The sequence below is a fragment of the Seriola aureovittata genome, chromosome 14 (assembly GCF_021018895.1).
Source record: "Seriola aureovittata isolate HTS-2021-v1 ecotype China chromosome 14, ASM2101889v1, whole genome shotgun sequence".
In the NCBI taxonomy this organism is placed as follows: Eukaryota; Metazoa; Chordata; class Actinopteri; order Carangiformes; family Carangidae; genus Seriola; species Seriola aureovittata.
In genome coordinates, this window is record NC_079377.1 from 17,344,951 (window position 1) to 17,367,531 (window position 22,581).

The following is a 22,581-nucleotide window of genomic DNA, read 5'->3' on the forward strand; positions in this document are numbered from 1 at the left end:
TTATGGATATAATGACAATCTCTGGAGTGATAGCAGTATAATTGCAATTCATAATTGGAGCTTGGGAGCTCAGATTTACTCTGTGTGGAAGATATGCAGCTGCCACAGAGGCATTCACTGCTTTGAATGTTCATCTGTTAATTTGCTCTCTGAAAGCTGCTTTTGCTTTCTGGCTGTTTGTCATAATGATAAAGAAATATTGAGTTTTTCAGTTAAGTAATTTTCTCTCTTGAGGTTTCTGAGACAAACTGGACTCAATATGCTAATGTGATTACAGCTCCAGAAATAGTGAAACTAAATCTGCATTCCATTCAGAGTTATCTCTGTTCATTGTGTTATGAGACTCAGGCTGCATCTCACACATTCAGACCATGTGTCACACTGTCTCATGATATTTTAAATAAAATTGATAAAGTGATGCCTCTGCTTTCCAGCTATTCCAAAATTATTTTGATTGGCTGAGACTGAGAGATTGGACAGATTAAAACAATGTGTAGCTTGTTACTGATTGGCCCTAAAGGGAAACCGATTACATGGCTGCTGGTCGTTCACAGCCTATTTTGTTCTCTTTCATCTAAATTCCAGGGAGGTGCAGGGGAACCGAATGCTGCCATCAGTGAAGGACAACAGTGGCAGCCATGGCTCACCCATCAGTGGCAAGCTGGAGGGCATTTTCTTCAGCTGCAACACAGAGTTCAACACAGGCAAGCCTCCGCAGGACTCCCCTTATGGCCGCCACCGCTTTGAGGTTCGGGCTGACGCATTCTTCAACCCTGACACCAACCTGTACTTTGGAGACTTCTACTGCATGTATACAGCATACCACTATGTTATTCTGGTCCTCGCACCAAAGGGCTCCAGAGGTGACGAGTTCTGTAAGCAGCGGCTTCCTGCACTCGACATCAGCAACAACCGTTTCCTTACCTGCAAGCAGGATGAAGAGGGTGATGGAGGTCTCGTCTTTCATCACGCTCAGGACGTCATCCTGGAGGTGATCTACACAGAGCCTGTAGACCTGGCACTGGGCACTGTGGCTGAGATCAGCGGGCACCAGCTGATGAGTATGTCCACAGTAAATGCTAAGAAGGACCCCAGCTGCAAGACCTGCAACATCAGTGTGGGACGCTAAGAAACAGCAGATTGTAGGAGAGGAAGGGAAGGACTAGAGGTGACTGACCTCTATACACAGGAACACCCATGTACTGAAGAAGCAGACCAACACATGCATGAAGCAGCAGATTTAGTAGGCTCCCAGACATGCACACCAACATATCTCTGACACCGCTCTGTACTCTCATGAGACCAACATTCCCAAAGAAGAGTGGAGAAAAATAAAGGAAGGTACACACACTCTGACACCTGCACCATTATTTCCTCATCTTAGAAGGGTTACCTTAAATGTTGAAAACATACATTAAAACATACTTAATATATCCACATAAGGGACCGCCAGCTGAGAAATCTAAACCTGGGACACCAACAACACAAATTCATCCATCCACCCTTGACCCAAGTCAACACTGGCGTACTGACCAAACCCTTTAAACTGTACTACAAAACATGGGCTGCTTCTTTTCAATTTCCTGTTTTTTTAATTTAATCTATTGTCCCATTTTTATTAATGACCTTTGCCTTGTTATTATTGATATGCTGTTGATCGAGTGTCCACGGTCTGTGTGGACAAGCATTTTGTTGTTTCCAGTTTCTTTGACTGTTTGTCTTTCTAGAAATGTTTTGTTCTTATTCCACAGTAGATAAAAATCAGACTTCTTTTTACCTCCTACTAGTGGCACAGACTGGTACTACAATTTCCTAGGGCTGCAGCATCAATAGTCATCTTTCTTCATACCAAAGGTGTTAAAAACCAGACAGAAAACCGCTGTGGAATCTAAACCGTACTAATGCAACAACCTCTAAAATGTGTACTCACTAAGTCTCTGATGACCAAGTGTGAATTACCCATTAACTTGTTAACCTTTAAAAAAAAAAAAAAAAAAGCATGATGCAGTTCTGTACAGCATGAGTATGAAAGCTGTCAGTACCTCTACCATAGCAACCATTTCTGCAACATTCGCTCTTATTTTATTGTAGTCAGTGGAAAGAAAGTAGAACCATAAACTGTGTTTAGCAGAATAAATGTGAAAAAATATTTATTTTTATTGATACATTCATATATATATATATGTATATATATATAGAAAATTATATAGACCAGAAGTGCACAATGTCAAAAGCTCTGATCATTGTCAACAACGGCATTTAGTGGGAATTAACTTAATATAGGCAAAATGGGGGGATAAAGACAAGTTCAACAGCAGATATAACTTGCACTACAATGCCAAAGTTCACCAACATTCACATATTTTCCAAGGTGAACATGTAAATTGAATGGTCACGATTCAGATCAACCATGAAATTCTTAATGCATATCATAGCACAATTCAGGATTAAAAAACTGACATGCACAAAAACTACAGGATTGTCTCACTGATTGCATATAAGCTTACACATTTTTGCCAAGATAGCACTTTTTAAAAATGCAGTTTCCACATTAACTATGGACAAAGCTGTCCAAAAATTGTATTTTGGCGAGGAAAAAAGCAAAGTGCCATAATATGCATACAGTATTTAAATTACTAATATGTAACTAACACCAAGTTGTTACAGCTCTTCATCTTTGACACAGATTAATGCTACATAACATACACTTGCTACATCAGGTTTATAATAAGATACGTCATATGAATGACATGGAACGTGTTTTGTGGACTAAAAAAACTCCGCAGTTGCCCAGCATTTCAGTCAGATCATCACCAACTTCCATCAACAAGTGCATCCACATAATGAGCATGGCATGAAAAAAGACCAGACTCATCATCCTGATTTTTTAAAGATATGATTGAGTCTTGTTAGGTTAGATAAAAGTCCCACTGTGAGTTAACTCAACTGGTCTTGGTTGAGTCCTGTTGTTTACTGAGCAGGGCCTCCAGTAAGCGGACCTTCGCTTTGAGGGTCTTATACTGGCAGTACTCCTCTGCCATTGGTCCACGGTCCTCCTTCTGACAAGCCCTGTTAAAAATATACGGAGGAAAGAAGATGCAAACAAAAGGCAAAGCTTCTTTTTGTAGTTTCAAAACAACCTGCAGCAGCTTCCATAACTCGTTGATAGTCCCTATGTTGCCTTACTCAGATAGCTTTGTACAGTGTGTATTGTAATCAAACTCTTACTGTATTTACTTTGGAGGACTAACATGTACAGTACAAGGATGTGTACAGTTCAGAGCAAATGTCTTCTATCTCTTCGTCCCTTTCCTGAGCTCTCTGTGCTGTATTAACGTTACGTGAGTGTGCATTACACTGTCGTACCATTATGATGGAATTTCTTTTGTGGATGTTTTTTCTTTGTTTTTCACAAGGCATTGTTGAAAACCAAATGTTCCAAGTTTATTAAAAGACAAAATAAAATTCAAAAAGCCAAGTAGTTTGGATGTGCTGTGTATGTTATTTGTGTGTGTAACCTTTACCTGCCAGTCTGTGTGTAGAAATGGTCTTCAAACTCTCTTAGTGCTTTGTGAAGCCTTCGCTTCTCTAATCGAGCCATCCGGAGGTGATCCAGTAATTCTTGTCTGTATGAAGAAAGAGTCAAACAATTTCAATTATCGTTTAAATTGTCTATTCATCTGTGAACTCAAATTAACTGTAACTGTAATAACAATTAGGTTAAAGCAAAATAAATGTGAACTTCCAGCTAATGGTAAAAGATACAGTACTATAATTGATACAAAAATGACAAGATCATTTGATTCAACAGTTAATTCTGAGAGGTAAAATAAACTGGAAATCTACTGTACACCTGTTGATGCTACATACATGCACAAACTATACCTGGAAGCTTCATGTAATGTTGCCATGGAGATGATCTGCGGCTGGAAATCCTTCACCTCCTCCAGCGGGGACACCAGAGGTGTTTCAGGCATTTCCATGGAAGATAGATGCAGCGACTCATCTGGGGACACACACCTGGGAGGTTTCAGCCAAAGTTGCTGCGGCCTGGGGCTTTGCTGTTTGGGACACCCTTCATCTGGGCCCTCCTCTTCTTCCTATGCACACCCACACACACACACACACACACAGGGATCAGTTTTCTGTCAAAGTAAACACTTGACAAAAAAGATGAAGTGACCCATACAAGAGCAGAGAGCAGCATTACTTGTCAAGCCTTTATTGACCTGAATACAGTTTGTCCAGCCTTTTGTTTGATTAATTAGTGCTGTGTAGTCAAAGAACAGCGAGATCTGGAAATGTTGAACAACACCAACTAATCCAGAATATTAGTTTCAGAGGTATCTGTCCTGTGATCAAATTATTGTCAAGTTTTTTGCAATAATTTGATGTAGCTCTTATATCTGACCACTAGATGGCAGTAGAATAACACTCTTCTGCATTGGCCTCAGAAGCCACTGTCAGTTTTTTCTTCATTGGTGAAATACAGAGGGTTTGTGTAGAGATCTCTTCCTTCTCTACAAGACAACCCTCTCTTTTTCAAAATTCAGTATTCAGTATTAGATGGTTACTCACAATGGTCGTAATGAGTGTTGAGGCAGCAGAGAAAAGCAGGAGCTGCTTGAGAAGACGGTAACGATTGTAAAAAGGTTTCATCAGAGTCCGCTCTTGCCTGGTACTCTGAGGACATACAGATAGAAAGAAACACAAACAGAAACCACTTTGTTACTGGTGGTAATATACAAATAGAAAGAAAGAGAAACCAATTATGTCCGGACATAGAGAAAAAAAAAAAAAAAACTACTCAAGGGAGCCATAAACTAAGAAACACAGCCAGGCTGGTCTTACCGGTCGGCCGTGCAGACTCTCAAAGTGGAGCAAACACTTCTGCATGCTAGTCTTCTCCATAGTCATCTGGTAATGGGTCATCTCCTGCACATGTAGGCAAAGGGAAAATCGTTAACAAATAATCATTTACTTTCCCCCTGGGGATCAATAAAGTATTCTGATTCTGATTCTGATTCTCATCAGTCTGGCCAACAAATTTCATAAATTATTATATTGCTCTGTTTTTGTGTTTTCATGTAGCAAGTATATAAACCCAGGGAATCTGGCCACTAAACTTTTATAACAGCATTTCTGTGTGTGGTGAAGGCATTTCTACAATACCAACCTTAATATCGTCAGGCAGTCCCAGCTCTCGCCGTCTTTCCTTCAGTCTGTTGGTTATAATGTTGACCGTTTCCTCCACATTTGGCTTGGTGTTGCTGTTGTTGTTAATTTGCTGCAGCTCCGTTCCTGTTAGCGCTGCCTCTCTCTGGTCTATGTTGGCCCTTCGTGTTTCAGCTGGTGGGTTAAAACGTCCCTGTCCTCTCAGCCCCCCTTCTTCTGACTGTCTCAGCTTTAGCTCTAAAGGGAGGATGGCAGTTCAGAAAAATATGACGACATGACAACATTGACCCTGTATATCTAAAATATGGACTCTGTGTAAACATGAAATGTATTTTCCATGTTTACAGGTAAAAAGTGGCTTTCATCAAGTTGCTATAAGTTTCCTTGACAATGAATTATGTACATGTTGGTATTGTTGCAATCATTCAGGGACCACAACTTTATACTTCTACTCCACTACATTTCAGAGGCAAATATTGTACTTTTTACTCAGCTACATGAATTTGACTGCTGTAGATCCTTTTCAGATTAAGATTTTACATTAAAAACATATGATAAGCTTATAAAATACAATACATTTCCAGCAAAGAGTGAATTCTCCTTTATTTAAACCACCTGAGGGTTTTTTTATTTTCACAAAAAAGCAAAGATTATAGAATATCCGTTCATACACACCCCTTGGGCCGGACGCCTAGGTTGGGAACCACTCAGCTAAACTACCTGTTAATGAAATAGTTCAAACTAGCTCCACTTCGACCAGCTACAACAAAGAAATGGTACTTACTCACTGAGGCATCATTATAAACAATCAAATAATGTCAAGTATTATAACACATCAATCACAGGGGCCATTTTTTTGCAGAATGAGTAGTTTTACTTTTGATACTTTAAGTACATGTAGCTGACAATATCTTCTTTTAATTAAGAAGGATTTTAAATGCAGGTCTTTTACTTCAATGGGAATATTTTTACATTGTTGTATTTGTACTTTTACTTGAGAAAAGATATTAATACTTCTTGCACCACTGCAATCAGTAATACATGTGTTTGACTGTGTCTCCATGGTTTTGTAACTGACCTTTAAGCTGCTTGCGACTCTTGATGAGCTCCTTCATTAGTCTGGCAACCTCTGGGTGGGCTGTCTTGTCATTATGGGCTGGCTGAAAAACATTAATAACAAAGTCTCATCATGAACAGAACAGGGAGTGTCTTTTGCAGTACTTGGTCCCGTATTCTGGGTCTAGCTGGCGTCCAGGTTTACCAATATCCTGTGTGCTGCAGCAACCCTATTAACCAGTTGATTGTGTAACAGTAACTGTAATTTTTCCAATACACCAGTAGAGGGAGTAATTGACTCTAGTATAATGTTTGTGGTTAGCATCAGCAGCATCAGTTTAGAACTAAAACATTAACACACCCAGTCAGGCATGCACTGAAGAAAATAAGAAAAATTGAGCCCTTCCATTGCTCTGAGAGCTCTGGTTATTTGTTTTGGAGAAAGACAACAATAGGGTTTTACACTCTAAGGAAATAACTTCAAGTCCAATAATGACTCAACGGAATCCAGCTGTCTGCCTTCCTTCCACACCTTATAGTGCTTCTCCTGTTCAAAACACTCCTCAAAATGTCTGATCCTCTTCCTTAGGGAGTGGATGTGTCTGTTGAGCATTGAGATGGACACAGAGCCCTCATCTGGCTCCGTATGGATGCGGCAGCGAGTCCTGAAGACAGAAAAGTACACATCAGTTCCAATCTTGACATTATGCACATTAATGCCTTACTATGAAATAATGACTCTGAACCAGGTCCAACAGTGCATCAAGAACATAAAAATGTAGACCTGATCATATCTGTGAGCCACTATTTCTGAATAAAGTTAGTGAGAAAACTGTCGTCTTACATGCGTATGTGCTGTGAACAGGGTGGAGAAGGAGCTGTATCGGGGTCTAAGTTGTACCGCAGGCTGTGGCTGAGGTTGGGGCAGCGCGGGGAGGGAACCGGGCAGTCAGTCGTTGTAAAACGAGAGAGTAGCGTGCTGGTGTTAGGGCCTGTTGGGCTCGACGGGGTATCATCTCCTTTAATTTCCGTAGAAAGAGTGATAGTGGAGAGGACAGGACTGGACTCTGATGAAGGAGGGGACGGCGTATGTACTGTAAGAGAGTTAGCAAGGACAAAATATTAACTGAAATCTATATTAATTTTGACTTTTTGTTAGGATAGATGGGACAACATGAGAGATGGGAGAGAAGGGATAGAGAGGGGAGGATAGAAAACAAGAGGGAGAATGAAAGAACGACAAATAGCTCTTTCCTAATCAAGCTACTCATATGTGATATCTTTCCTGGGAATAACTTTTTTTGGTCTGTCTATTACAAATAACAGCACATTTAACAGTTATAATCCATATGGTTCTTGCAGTCTTACCCAGGATAAAAACATGAAAATAAAGGACAGTAAGAAATAAATCTACATTAGTGTCTTGATATCAAAAACATGATACATTATATGTACCAATTAATACCACAGGCAGCTCTACAGTGATGCAAGAGCACTGTACCTTGGTATGCTGTTACTCAACTTATCAAGAAAAGACACAACCAGCTCTGGGAAATGATGAGCTCATAGCTCGCTGTAAAGCTTTACTGACTGTTGTTTTACTTGCACCAAAGGAATTTCAGCAGCTAGGAAGATGCTCTGAATGAAAACAGATGATGAAGTAGATACTATAAATAAAGATGCTAATACAGTATGTATGGTGTGGCTCTTGCATGGGTTTGATTTCCAATGTGATCCCCTCAAGCACTCCACTATGCTTTGAACAGCACAATAAATTTGTGACAAAAGTAGATAAATTAAATCACTGGCAATGTGCTATTTTACATCAACTATGCAACTTTTACATAAGTTTTCTCTTTGCCCCATAGTGCAACACTGGAACACTGGAAATTCAGGAACTTGAATATTATCAGTTCATTGTATCAGGATGTCATTGCCAATGTCTTACCAGGCTGTGATGAGTGGACCGTGTGATTATCCTGAGCAGGTGGTGATGGTGGCAAGTGGAGGAACAGCTTGTGGGTCAAATACAGGCTCTGCTGTTCAGTAGAAAGAGGCTGTTGCTGGGCAAGTAAGTTGTCCCCAACTTGGGGGTCTACCTGTGCTGGTGAGGGTCCCAAGTCAGCCTCCAGGACTTGTAACTTGAGGGAGGGGCTCTGGAAACAAAAGCAGAACATGGCTTCAGGCAGACAAGCGGGTTCAGGAGAAGTCAGTAAGATGTGTCGTAGTTTGCTTGGAGGGAGTCTTCAGCATTTCACATGCTGATCAGGAATCTTGAAAAGTCCTGTAAAACCATTTTACTCGCTCCGATGAAAAGAAATACTCTGGGGCTGAAGCTTGGTTGGGAAAAGAGTTGCAGGATGAAGTGTAATGAGTGGATGCCTTGTCCTCCTGAGAAAGGTATGAGTCAAAAGGCAGAATACAGCTCTATAAGCAGGCTCCTTTTCAAAAATGGTCATTAAAAAAACTGTCTTTCCTCTGCTGTAGCTCTCCTCAGGTCTCTGTGCAGCTAGAAGCTAGTCAGCCAGCCAGGCATTCAACCAGCTAGACGTGACTCCCACTGACTTTTGTCAGTCAGTGAATCTGATTTCTAATTTGCATCAGCATCCAGCGTGGGATCCCTGATGAAAAACGTACTTTCCATTTAAAAGTATCGCTTTGATTTCCAGATCCACTGAACCGCGTGTTTGTGGGTGTGTGAGTGTATGAGAATATAGCAGGCCCTCGAAGAGAATCCCTATATCCACATGGTTTTCTTTCTGACTGGCATTCCCGGCACTTCAGCTGCTGAACTGCCTCCACATAGATTATTCATCATGCACGGAGGAAGGGAGTCGGCGGGAATACCACTCATGTCGGTGCGTGTGGTGTGGGTGTGTGTGCAAGGGAGGAGAGAGGTACTGTATATGACGAGGCGTTTCCAAGGCAACGTTGTCAGACTGAGCTAAGGAGTCTATGTGATGGAGGTGCACAAAGTCACGTAGCTGTTTGGCTCAGTATGAGTGTAGGTGTGTGTAAGTGGGTGTATATGCAATGAATTCTGATGGTGCTATGCAGAGTGAAAAAAAAAAGGTTTGTAGTTGAGCTGGACCAAAAACACCCTGAGCTCAGTGAGGGGGTTGGACTATCAAGCAGATTGGTTTTGGGCTGTTTATTTTTGTTCATTTAGGCGCTCTGACATCACTTTCAGCATCATCATCCACAGCAGCAGCAGCAGCAGCAGCAGATAAAGGATCGGCTTCTCCTTTCTCACCCTCCTCGGCTGTTCATTCATAAAAAAAGAAACACTTTGTGCGTCACTGGGAGGAGGACGGATGGAAGGGACGGAAAGGAGTGAGGCCGGTATAACTGAAGCAAAACACCCACAGGCAGGCAAGCTCACACCTAGCAATACACACGCAGGTGTGCACATATACACAAAGGCGCACAAACACACAATCACTGGAGGTATCAGCGCTCCTGTTGTCATAGATACCCTCAACCTAAAAAAAGTGTGAATTTGTGTACCTAAAAACACTGAGGGGAAGGAGAACTTGCGTCACAGCTGTTGTTCCTGCCTCTGTAATCATTGTCAGGAGAACCATTATATCTTTCTCCTCCTCCTCTTCCTCCTTTTATCCCCTGAAGGAACAGACAGCATACAAACTGATGTCTCATTCCCAAAGGCCACTTAATGACAAATACCAGTGTGTCACACATGCACACGCAAAAATGTAGGTTACAGTGACAGATATGGAGACATAATTCATTTATTTCCTTTAATCTTTTTCACGAGATAACTATTTGAATAATTTATTTAACAAACGTCAACACCAATATATTTTCAAATTTAACTAATTTCCCCAGATTGGAAAGCAGTTACCATTGTAGTCATTGCCATCATCATCAGGCAGCTGCATGTCCCTCAAGATTAAAGAGGGCGTTTTGTGTGTCTATTTTTAGCCACTGCTAAACAAAACCATCTATCATTACGGATATTGTAACCCCTTTGTATGCCTGGTGTCATTACTGAAAATCTGCTCAGCTATGCTACCAACTCTGTCTACAAACACTCAAACCTGACTATCACAGGATGATCCTCACTGACAAGAATTTAAGTAGTTGCTTGTGGAAATTATTTGAAGATGGAAACCATAGGCTTAACAAAGGTTTATTTACCTTCCATTCAGATGCTTTGATTTTGTCTTCTGTCTTGTACTCTGTGCAGCATAGTGGACTGAAAAATAAAATTCTGTCAACAGGCAAATACAATAAAATCACATTAAATGATAGTAAAATATAGTATTTTCCTTCTGGTAAAATCACAGTCCATGTGACTCCAATACACATTGTGCTCTGTCAGTATTTATGATCAATAATGTATCAAATCTGCTCACAGGCAGGTCTGCCAGTGCTCTATGTAGCTTTCGGGCCAGACAGTCATCTGGCTCTGCCATTAAGGTTATTGCTTATTCATGTCTGACACTAATGAGGCATAACTGAGATGAACTGTCCTGCGGCTCTCTGGAGGCAAACAAAAAGTCAGCGGGCCACCATGCTAGGTCAACCTAATATAGCTAGCTGGTTGGTCTGCTCCACGTGAGCCCCTGTGGCAGTCAGTGTTATTTGGACTGGAATCATATCAAAACCATGACTGTGAGCAGCACACTGCTCTGATAACCCACTTCCCAACTGACTGCAGGGCTGAGAGATGAGCTGAACTGAGAAACCAAGTACATGAGTGGAGGATGTCAAAAACAACTGTAACATCCAGAACGATCAGATAAAATTAAATCTGATACACTGTAACGGCTCCAAAATTACTACCACACCCCCTTTCACAGCAGCACATCTCTTTGATTTTTGTTATTTAAATGCTATATGACAAGAACTAAGAACAAATGTTTGCTGTTATGAAAGCAGTACAAAGCAGAAACAAAGGAGAAAAACACAACTGCAACAACATATTTGTAGTCTTAATGCGCAGCTTTCCTCTCACCTCTCTGCGTGCTGCCTCTGCATTTGGGTTTTTCTCTGTGATTCATTCGCCATGCAGCGGTCTGAAATAGATGATGTCTGCCCTGCATCTGTGGAAGCCTGAAAAACAATTTAATCCATGTCATAACACCTTCTTATGTGCTAAAAGATTTTCCACTTTAAAAATCATAAGTATAATTATAATTAGTATAATAACACTCTAGCAAATGTATCTTTCAGCATATGTGGGAGGAAGCAGCTGTCTGTACTGTATTGTATTAACCACATTTCTATACACTGTTGCTCATAAAGCTGGAATAAAATATTTTTTACCTCTTTCCATGAAATGATTGTGACAATGTGATTTACTTCATTTCACCTGGGTAATTGGGACACATAATGTAATCATTGCACCTGGTCAAAAGTGATTACTGATGCATTTAAATAGGAATAAACAGAGGATTGTGTCTGAAAACAAAATTGTTCCAACTTTATGGGCAACAGTGTAGATGTGGAGATAATTGTGAAAGACCATATAAATAGTTGTTTCTGAATGATATTCACAGCTAGAGATGTTAGTGCCTAAGGCCCAGTTTAATGGGCTCAACAAAGGTAGAGAAAAAGAAATAAAAATTTCACCTGAAAAGAAAAAAACAAGAATCAAAGAATATTAGAGCTAAAAAAATAAGAAAAAATCAATAATGCACACCATTAAGCAGACATCATTGATGGCTGAGGAAGGTGTACTTCTATCCCGTACCTCGTCTACTTCTGTCTCCTCTTTCTCCGTTGATATGGAGGTGAACGGTGTCATCTGTGAAAAGGTCCTGTTGCTGAAGAATAACATTGACCTTTAGAGGAGTTACACAATTCCAAAATGTTGTATCTATGAAAACTTATTGTACATTTGGGTTTTGAGAAAGGCAGATGGGAAGAATAAAGGGTCAAATGTTTCTTCTGAAAATGATGTGGGTAACATTTGTGACATTTGCTGCTGCCTAACATTTGAGGGGAAGATATCATCTGTGTGTGAGAAAAGAGAACACAAACAGGAAAGACACTCACCCATGTGTGGTATACAACAATTCCAGTGGCTTCACTTGGACCTTTGGAGACGGTCCACTCTGGTGCAGATGCTGCTCTGGCCCTGGGTCAGTGGGGCAGGAGAGCAAACGGCCTGCCTTCGTACTTTCACCTTTCTCCTCCAAAACCTCCTGGTCTGAAATCAGTTTCTGAATGTCAGCACTGACGTCAGAGCTGGTTTCACAACCTTCGCACGCCAGTGTGTCAGGACTATGGAGAGACAGAGACACAGAGAGTGAGGCCTGGAGGAGAAGAGGAGAAAGGAAAATACACTTTCTAAGGGAATCCTTTATTAGTGTTTATAAGTTATTAATTACTTTCTAATAGTTAATAAATCACTCACTTAGGTTTTTTTTCTGTAGTTCAGTAATAACACATAAATAAGAACTACTATTCTGTGGTTACAAATGTTGATAACATCATTAATAGGGCTCTCACAATAATTCATGACACTTAAAATAAGTTGATAAATTGTTAATAAATGGATTTTGTTCCAGATGCTCAGTGGCCTTTCATCCAGAAGACTTTTGTTGAACCGTCCATTGTAGAGGTCTTCCTGAAGAACAATAGGGCTACGTAAAAACAATGTCAAATGTGACAAAGAAATGTCATACAGGAGGAGGATAATTACCAGGCAAAAAGATTTTTCACAAACTGCCAAGCTAAAGTTAATTTTTTATTCATGGTTCATTTCTGCTTTATAAAGCATTAGTAAAAGATTTATTGACTATTAATAAAATTCACAATACAACATGTTCAAATTTATAAACCCTTCATAAAGGGTGCCTAATGAGAAAGTGTTATCAAAAAGTTCAAAACAGCCAAAAGGAAGAGAGATGAGAGAGATTACAGTGAAAATGGAATGAGGTAGTAGGCTGGACATCAAGAATCGCAAGGAACTTTTCTTATGACAAAACAATACTGATAGATAGACTTGAAGACGGTGGGGAGAGAATAAAAATCCCAACTGAAGCAGCAGAATATAAAACAAATACTTTGCTGCCTCTACAGCAGGTAGTCTGGCAAACAAACATTCAGCAGGTCATGAATCAGCAGTGCTTAATCAAAAGGTTCACTACAACATGTCTCATGAAGCTCTAATGAGCTGCTCCCAGCAAAAACAAGCACCAACAATTTGCCGCGATGTGAACCAAAAACAGCCCAACAGTCACGTACTTGCTTAAAGTGGCGTATGACCCTAGAACTGTAACATACAGCATCAGAAACTAATGATTGTTGCTTAGGATATGAGTCAAAGAATGATCCGAGCAGACAGCAGGCAGCATTATCAACATTAAATACTTCTTTGCTTCAAGTTTCCCTTCCTCAAACATCCTTCATCTCAACAAACGCTGTCAAAAGTGGCAAAAACAAACTCTGATCATCAAATTCTAAGATGCACAAATTAGTCAAACCACACATTTCTTTGTTGGTAGATACCAGCATGCTAAGAATAGTTTTATGCATTATTGACCCCTGCTGCAAAGCAACTGCCTGCCTGGCATGAGCTCACTCACTTGTGGAGAACTGTAGACCCATGGTTGTTGTCACTGATGCTGAAGCAGATGAGACAAGAAAACATCCTTTCCTGAAACGCCTAAACTCACAGCAGTCTAACATACGAATTACATGTAACAGTGAACAGCTTGCTGCTTTAGAGGGACGGAGAAAGCCAAAGACATAAAGAAAAGAGAGCACAGATGATAAGTACAAGATAGTCAACCACACAAGTGACACCCGGAGGCAGAGAGCTGACCCACCCCTTTCAATTACCCATGCCCACAGACAAACACACTACTACACGCAGGCACAGATATAAAGTCACATAGAGCAGCACATACTCATATTTGGGGTCAAGAATACCAGTTCTATATCTGTTATATAGGTGGAAGTAGGCCAGAGAGGAAGAGACAAGAAAGCACACACACAAATTGGTAAATAAATACAACGGTGCATGGAGCTACATACATTCACACTCAAACACATCAGTTTAAACTCTGACTGATATGCACAATCAGAGTTACTGCTGTGAAGTTCAACACTGAATTTAAAAAAAAAACAAGCCGACATAGACATTATTCATGTGTTATCTACCAACAAATATATCAAATATATTTCTTGACCTACAAATCAAGACCTCATTATTTTAGGAATGTGTGAAATGACTGATATGAAAGGAACATTCATAAATGACTGACTGAAAAACCCTCTGTCTGTCTGTTGGAACTAAATCAAAAATTTTGGAATATTATCTTGTGTAAATGGTAAGAGACAGAAAATTAAATCAAATCCTTTGCTGGTATAATTAGACTAGAATCAATATGGACTGTGACGTTAGTGGGAAGCATAGGGGTTCAGACATGGCCAGACGGAACAGCATGCAAACGGCAGACATTTTTAGAGAAAGCACAATAGCGACAGTGACAAATCCCAGGCTACAGACGTACAGAAGCAAATAACTGAAAAAGGTCCTAAAACATTTTGTAACAAAGGAACCATGAGAAATGTGGTTACTTGTTCTGGATGCTCTTGTCACAGTGTAAATAAATAAATAAATAAATAAACTGCACTTTTATACGCCAATATGTACTGTAGTTATTTAATCTGGACCCCTCAGTTGGAATGCTGTAGCATCTTCTGCCTATTAAACAGATGAGAGTGAGAAGCTGTTAGATGAAAAATTATTGATATTTGTTTGCCCTAAGAGTGCTAAAAAACAAACACATAGAGGCGGTGAGTACATGCAAACCTGGCTTGGCACTCTTCCTCAGCAGGTGTGACAGATTTTTACAGCTTAGAATCTAATATCTGTAAGTGGTGTGTCCACATTTTACACAGATGAACCTTTTCTTTCTCTCGGCTACATGGAGATATTGCCTCAGTGTCTGGTTTTAATAAACAGGGTGAGGGCAAACTGATGGACGAAAACAGTCATCTGGCAGGTGGGTCCCTTCATCGAGTGTCATGCATCAATGTGAGCTGTGGAAATAAATAGAGGGCTGTGTCTGCTGGTGTGCTGCTATGCAGAAACCTGGACAGCCACCAACCCTCTCCCATGTCAGCTGGGAAAGACACACACACACACACACACATACACACACACACACACACACACACACTACACATTTCATTCCACCTGTTGGACTGGTACAACTTCATCTACTGATGATTCCTCTTTAAACTGACACGTGACAGTAGGTTAATTATGGGCTGGCCAGTCTGACATCTGTCTGCCAGGCTGCTGCCTTTGAATATTTCTGTGACCTTCATATCTCATTTTACCTTCAGTCCGCAACAAAAAATCTTTTTCATCACAAAGTAAACAGAACCACAGCACTTGTCTGCTTAAAATCACAACAAGAAAATGTTTTTGTCTCCATTGGCGTCAAGCAGAACTCCCTTCAACACACAAACTCAAATGAAGATACCAGACAAACACCTCTATTCACACACATGGCTGACAGCCACAAAATTAGTCAGTAAGTGCACGTGAATGCCATGTCGCATGCTGCCTGAGGGCAAAAAAAACATAAAGCATATAAAAGTAACGATTTAAAAATAGAAAATGGCACAGTAGCATTTACGTTCTGAGTGGGAAAATGTCCCCACAAGCATGTGGTTTTTAGTATGTTGATTCTGTCTGTAGGACCAATTCGTCATTGTTTCTACTTCTCTGGTCCTTCCAGCAGCAAAAGAGTGATGCTATTTTTACTTGCCATTAGAATGAAAGGACAGTGAGCTGTACAAGCAACAGAACCTTTTCCTGTCGACTACAGATACTGGGTGTCACAGCTTGTGTAGACATGTGTTGATCTCTAGCCAACAAAGTGTTGCTACCTGCCCTAAAGGTAACAATTTTTTTTGCAACTTGTCAGCCTTAGGCTATTAAATGAATGAATGAATAACTGACCTGTAGTCTCATTTTGTAACATCTCATTAAGCTTGTCTGAACCATTGAACTTTAACTTCAGTTGTTAAAGTTTGAAGGATCACACATATGTTCTACTGATTGTTCATGTGCTTTCTAGTAAGCTTGAGGTCGTGAGACAACAAGAAATACCCAAAGAACTGAAATATTTCACAAGCCAGACAGAGGGGTCATGTCAAAAACAGAAGTGGTGTCCTTTGATTAGGTTTTCCCTTCCTTCTGGAGGATCATCTCATAAAATGTGTAACACTAATGAAAAGCTCTAGTTTCCAGAGAATAAGTGGGACTGTCTGACACTGACAAAACAAAACTACAGTTTGATACAACCATCAACCTGATAACTGACTAAACAATGCTAAATATACAGTGAAATGCTACAGGAAAAAAGCAAAGGCCATAATTATTCCCCCAGGAAAAGATACAATACATAAAGGGAGCGCTATCTATCTTACGCAGTTACAGTTACTGCTGCTAAGGTAATAACAGTACCTGTTGAGTTGAGACTGCATCCGTATTGTTTGGTTAACAGCACTGGTCACTGAGGCTGAGGTGGCCTCTCCCTCCAACCTCTCCATGCTACTCTGTTCGGAGTGACAGCTGCTGGGACGGATCTAGCAAGAAAAACAGGAGTGAACAAAAACAGACCACAATAGAGAGACAATAAAACTTCAAAGCAATTTTGCATTATCTGCATTTACTATACACAGGGTTTCTGCTGTGTTCCCCAAATTAAATTTTGGCCTTTTACAATCTTTTTCATACTACACACAAATTTGACATCGTTTGACATCTAATTCATCAATTAGGCCTAATAATTTATAAAGAGTATGAATATATTGACAATCCCTCCCAACTTCTTTTTCAAGGCAACTGGAAGACATCACAACCTTCAGATAACCTGTATATAATACGTGAGTTCAAAGATTGGCATATCTGTGGCCCACAGATAAAATTGCTCTATTTTTTGGTAACTGCTGTGATTCCTTACTGCAATATTGATGTAATCAAAATGTGCATATAGACAGACCATGAAATTGAATTAATGACATAACAATTGTTGAAGGGAATTTTAAAAAAAATTATACATGTATGGTTCACCTCAAAGTGTGAAAGAGCAGAGAGAGTAGGAGGAGGGGGTGAGGAGGAGGCCAGTGTGTTCTCTGCTGGGATTGGAAGGAGAACTTTCTGATGCAGGAGAAGATGGAGCAACAGGCCATTACACATAGTCTGCTCTTCTAGCATCCTGGGTCCTGCAGGAACACTGCATAAAGAAGAGATGGGACAAAAATAACACAATCTCACATGCACAATGTACCATGTATTCAAAAGTACTGCAACAACCATAATGGAAAATGGTTCCATCTAGTGGAAGGAGGCATATACAGCATTGAACGAAGATACTGGTCAGACTGTGCATGGTGAATTAAAATCACACTTAGGAAAATAAATCTTCCCATAACAAACAAAACTAACAGCCAAAAGTGACAAAAATAAACAGACAGGCAGTAAAAGCTTTTATAGCTTTTTAAAGCTACATTGAAAACTTCTAAGAGATATGTGGAGTTTCTGGTTACAACATTCACAATACAATAGTAAGTGCCAACTCAGACCCAAATCTTACATGTTAACCTGGAAGCAGTTATTTGTCAAGTTAGTATGTGGTAGTATGTTTTGTTGTTGTTGTTGTTGACATCACCCATTCTGGGTTTTATTTAGATCTTATCCAATGTATACATGGTAGGTAACCCTAAGCCATACACCCAGCCAAGAGAATGTGAAAAATCTGAGTATTAATAGATGTGTGTTTATGTGGCAGGCAAGTCAATTGGAATGGGCAGCCTGTCACATGGATTACATAACAGACACATACAGTGGCGGTTTAGAAATAGGCTTAGATGACAAATATGTAGGGGGGGGGGGGGGGGGGGGCATTGCTTAAGAACTTGTCACACATGCTGCATGGGAAGAGCATGTGCTACAATGTTTGTCAACCGTTGAAAAGGGAGTTGCTAAGCATATTTTAGAGATAATGGCAGGAAACAATAAATTCCAATCTGGCTTTAGAAAAAAGCACAGTACAGAAACAGCCCTACTCAGAGTAAGAAATAACATCCTAATGAGTGCAGACACTGGTTATCTCACTATCTTAATTTTGCTGGACCTGAGTGCAGCCTTAAATAAAGTTGAACATATGATTCTGCTCTGGGTGGGAACTTGGGGTTTAGCTCTTCAACTGCTTTCATATGCTCGTCATACGGGTTCCTACAAGGCTCAGTCTTTAGCCCTATTTTGTGCAGTTTGTATCTGTATCTTAACCCCCTATTCTGCACCTATACTCCTCAGATTTAAGAATTACATGTTGTTAAAAGTTTCATGGTCCAAGCTTAAAGTAAAAGGGAACCATGCTTTTACTGTCTTAGCACTGTGGAACAAGTCAATGCTTCAGTTTAAAAAGCTTTTAAAAACTGTACAGACTTGTACACACTGGCATTTGGATATTTTTTAGGGTCTTTTCCTTTATTCCTTTCTTTTTATTTATTGTTGTTCTCCCTGTTTTTATGTATGATGTTCTTTTAAATTTTTGTTTTATTTCTCTTTTCTTCCTATCTTTGCCCCTACAGTCTATTGTATGGTACTATACTACTGTACTTTTGTGAAGCACTTGTAACTTTGGTTTTGAAAGGTGCTATAGAAATAAAGCTTATTATTATTATTATTATCATTATCATCATCATCATCAATATTAAATAGTAGCTTTGTTCAACTGAATATTTTTTGCAGCATGTTCTCTCATTCATTCTATAATCATTTTCATTCAAACAATTATACCCTTTCTCTCTTCCTCTGTTGTTGTTGCAGGACTTCCTCCAACTCTCTGAAGTTACCACAACCCAAACCCACCCCCAACTTTTTCCAAGCCTCTGATGCCAACTCCACACCCCCTGACGAACTCTTCTTCCTCTGGCTATAATCATCTGACATTTTCCCCACATATGCAGAACAGCGTGACTAACACCACATTTCACTGACATGCCATTAACTTTCAGAAGAAAACAAGACTGACATACAAAAGATGAGACTGGGAGATCAAGGGATGGGAGAACAGTGAAAGGGTGTTGAATCAATAAAATAAGTCTTTTCCACAATGGCAGAAACTCAAACAACACAAATCTAAATGGTAGTGTGTCCCCCTAGAGAGAATATATTTGTTTACAGAGAAAGCAGAGTTCTATAAACAGGAGATGAGAAGCAACTGACAAAATCCTGATGGCCTCTGTAATATCTGTCTGTCTTTCTGTGTGTCATGTTCTGTTATCAATCATAATCCACGCCCATTTCCTTGAAGGAACAAACCCAACTCCACCCAAACTTAGTAGTGCAGCTTTGGAAAAATGGAGCTGACACATAACAACTGGGGCTGATGAATTGGGCCAGACATTTAGAAGGTTGCTTTCATAACAAACAGACAAAGTATTTTTTCTACATCTGGATCTGACAAACACAAACTTGAAGAGAGACCATAACCATTCACTTCACCATCTGCACGCTCATATGTTGAACTCCAGATTACTCTTGACCAAACTTTTAGAGAAATCTCTCCAGCTGTATCTCTTTTCAAAACTAAGTGTGGAAACCAAAGTTTTACAATGTATATACAGGGGAACTCTTTTTTTGACAAGTCACTAAATGTTTGTTCAAGGTTAATGTCAGAGTGTACCCAGACTGCACTTATTTGATTGGAGGAACCATTCGTCCTAGTACTGGACTGGCGAGGATTTGAATGAGGCATTAACAACAGCAACTTACTGGAATATACAAGGCCCAAAGATGGTTGCCAGATTTTCCACAGGCATGTGATTTGACTGGCTGTGAGCGGCCACTCTGGACAAAAAGTGGATGAGGTAAGACAAAATAATGAGGTTGTCAGCAGGGAGGTGGTGAAGAATTTCTCTTAGAGACTGGTTCATCTCTGTGTCAACTGTATATCCTGAAAATAAGCAAAAACATCAAAACAATATTTATTAACATACACTCCAGTCACTAGAGTCTTTGGTATTTAGGAATATACAGCATATAATCTAATATATATTGCATTAGTTGGTATGTTTGATTACTGGACACATCACATTTTGACATTAAATATAGCATAAAATCTAAGAATATAATAACAACCTTATAAAAGAGGACCAAACCGCCCCATTATAATCAACTATAATACACACAAAAAACATACGATTTGAGTTCCAATTAAGTAATTAACTTATCAGTACTAGTTGCATTTTATTGAGTAAATAATTACCTGGTTACTCAAATCAAAATCATTAGATGAAGTTATATTTGAAGCCCTTGCTGTGTCTATTGTTACTGTACTACATTGAGCACAGGTGACTGAGATTTATACTCAGGAATGCACAAGACACTGTAGACCTCTCAGCTGATTCCCCTTAGCTTGGGTCAACACTATTAAAATTACCCAATGACTCCCTTGTAGCTTATACTGTAGTCTATATGAATGTGTTATTCTTTGGGACATGCTCACTTCCCTTGTCTTTTCCCACATACAGGCTAGAATGCAAGATTATTACTGCTGAATCAGTAAGGGATTCAGCCACTTGCTAAGGGACACTTCAGTCAGGCAGATGCTTGCCAACAACAGGCCTAGACTGACAGCTTCCCTACAATGCTAATCTCCTGTCTCAGCAGTTTAATGCTTGTACTATAGCTTTCAAATTGATGGAGCTCAGAATTGACATACTCAAATCTAAATAACACCAATAACCGCATTTAATTATGCATACAATTATACTCTACTATAAAGTCCAGTAGCATTTCCAAGTACCTTTCCTAGTACCCATGAGACTCAGAACCAGCTGTTTGCGCCGGGGTTCTGGAACTATGGGGGTGGGCAGCTCCCGTAGGAAGAGTTTGAGGAGCGAAGCCACAGTGGGGACATCTCCCTCAAGCTCCAGGTCCACCCTCTCTCCACTGTCCCACTGCTGTCTCAACTGCCTGGTCCGCGCAACTGAGCTACATAGACGGAACAGACCTCTGTGGTGCATTCCTATTGTTTTGCATCGGGAAAGCGAGTGAAAGAAAGAGGGAAGGAATTCAGACGGTAGATGTGTAGGATACAAATGAATGAAAAAACAGCAAAAAGGCTGTGCCTCCATTACCATTCTTATCCAGGAACTCCACCATGTCTCTTAACACAAGGGGTATTCCACAGACCATCTGTCCTTCCTCTCTCAGTATTTCCAAGGCGACACCAAACACACACCTGGCGGCCAATTCAGGCTCTGAAACCAGGGTGGGAGCGATGAGCTCTGGGCTGACCTTCGCGCTGGGCTTCAGGATTCTCACTGAAGACGGGTCGTTCTGCATCGAAAGAGGGCATGCAGCCGATGACTCAAATACAGAAATCAAATGTTTTAAAAAAAAAAAGCGGATGCCTGTCATGTCAAACCCTCCTTCATGTGATCTAGAGGTGCCCACTTGCTTGAGGATCTTTGACAAGGACCTCAATGATTCATGTTATGATGCGAAGACGTTAGCTGCTTTCAAAATATACAGTCAGTCAGGACACAGTTAATGGCATATTTCTCGAGAAAGCGACATGAAATTTAATGTACATTTAACAAGTAAAGACAACAACATATAGCTAACGTTAACTAAGATATACTGTTCAACCAACTTTTCAAATACTGTTCAACCAACAGTTGTCTTTTTTGTGTAGATAGATAGATAGATAGATAGATAGATAGATAGATAGATAGATAGATAGATAGATAGATAGATAGATAGATAGATAGATAGATACTTTATTTATCCATTGGAGCTACTTGATAAAACAGTGAGCGAGGTGCTCTGCCTCTCGCGATATTAGCAGCTAAACACAGAAGAATGTATTAAGATAGTAACGGCTACCCGAAGCTAAACTTACACAGAGCGATACTGATGCTCCCATTTTTCAGCTCACCGGACCGGGACAGCTCTCCATTTTTCACTCGTAAACGTGTTTTCCCTCCTCGACATGTTGCTCCCCTCTCTGAAACTATCAGGAAGTCCGACGCAAGAGGAATAATTACTTCGATGGTCCTAACATCCCAACTTTAGGCTTGCAATAAGTGGAAATACCGTTGTCAAAATGGAGCAGCGTTAGCATACCTCTCACCCTAACGTTAGCTCCCTGAAAAATTGTTTATGTTGCTAGTCACGTGACGAATGTGTAACCATGGCGACCTGTAGTGGAGTTGCCAGGAAAAGAAAAGATGCTAAACGCAATGTGTGCTGACTTTATTTGCTATTTACTTTATTTTCCTATTATAGAAGAATATCAAATGAATATTGTCAGGCCGAAATGTTTTTCATGTTTTCATGGGAGC

The 22,581-nt window shown here is 40.1% G+C and overlaps 2 protein-coding genes across 7 annotated transcripts in view; one reads left to right on the forward strand and one right to left on the reverse strand.

The window, feature by feature from the left end:
- Positions 1-3,481, forward strand: part of LOC130181388 (phytanoyl-CoA hydroxylase-interacting protein-like) — a 32,164-nt gene extending 28,683 nt beyond the window's left edge. For both annotated transcript variants that reach the window (XM_056395575.1, XM_056395574.1), the window contains one exon: positions 586-3,481. In XM_056395575.1, the coding sequence (XP_056251550.1) occupies positions 586-1,129 (544 nt within the window). In that variant the 3' untranslated portion in view covers positions 1,130-3,481. The remainder of the gene's footprint in view (positions 1-585) is intronic.
- On the reverse strand, positions 2,120-22,389 carry LOC130181387 (protein FAM13A-like). Of its 5 annotated transcripts, none has more exons than XM_056395571.1 (20): positions 22,140-22,389; positions 21,373-21,574; positions 21,039-21,260; positions 20,006-20,186; positions 17,297-17,459; positions 16,688-16,809; positions 12,253-12,480; positions 11,948-12,020; positions 11,210-11,307; positions 10,390-10,462; positions 8,180-8,387; positions 7,076-7,325; positions 6,764-6,896; positions 6,254-6,335; positions 5,177-5,412; positions 4,852-4,935; positions 4,579-4,683; positions 3,886-4,100; positions 3,525-3,626; positions 2,120-3,069 (listed from the first exon to the last, which is right to left on the reverse strand). In XM_056395571.1, the coding sequence occupies exons 1-20, from the start codon at positions 22,161-22,163 to the stop codon at positions 2,943-2,945; spliced, it is 2,928 nt and encodes a 975-aa protein (XP_056251546.1). In that variant the 5' UTR covers positions 22,164-22,389; the 3' UTR covers positions 2,120-2,942. The 5 variants fall into 5 exon arrangements, with proteins under 5 accessions (XP_056251546.1, XP_056251544.1, XP_056251547.1 ...); XM_056395569.1 differs by having other exon boundaries at positions 11,897-12,020; XM_056395572.1 differs by having other exon boundaries at positions 10,390-10,447; positions 22,140-22,388.
- Positions 22,390-22,581: the final 192 nt, after the last annotated feature.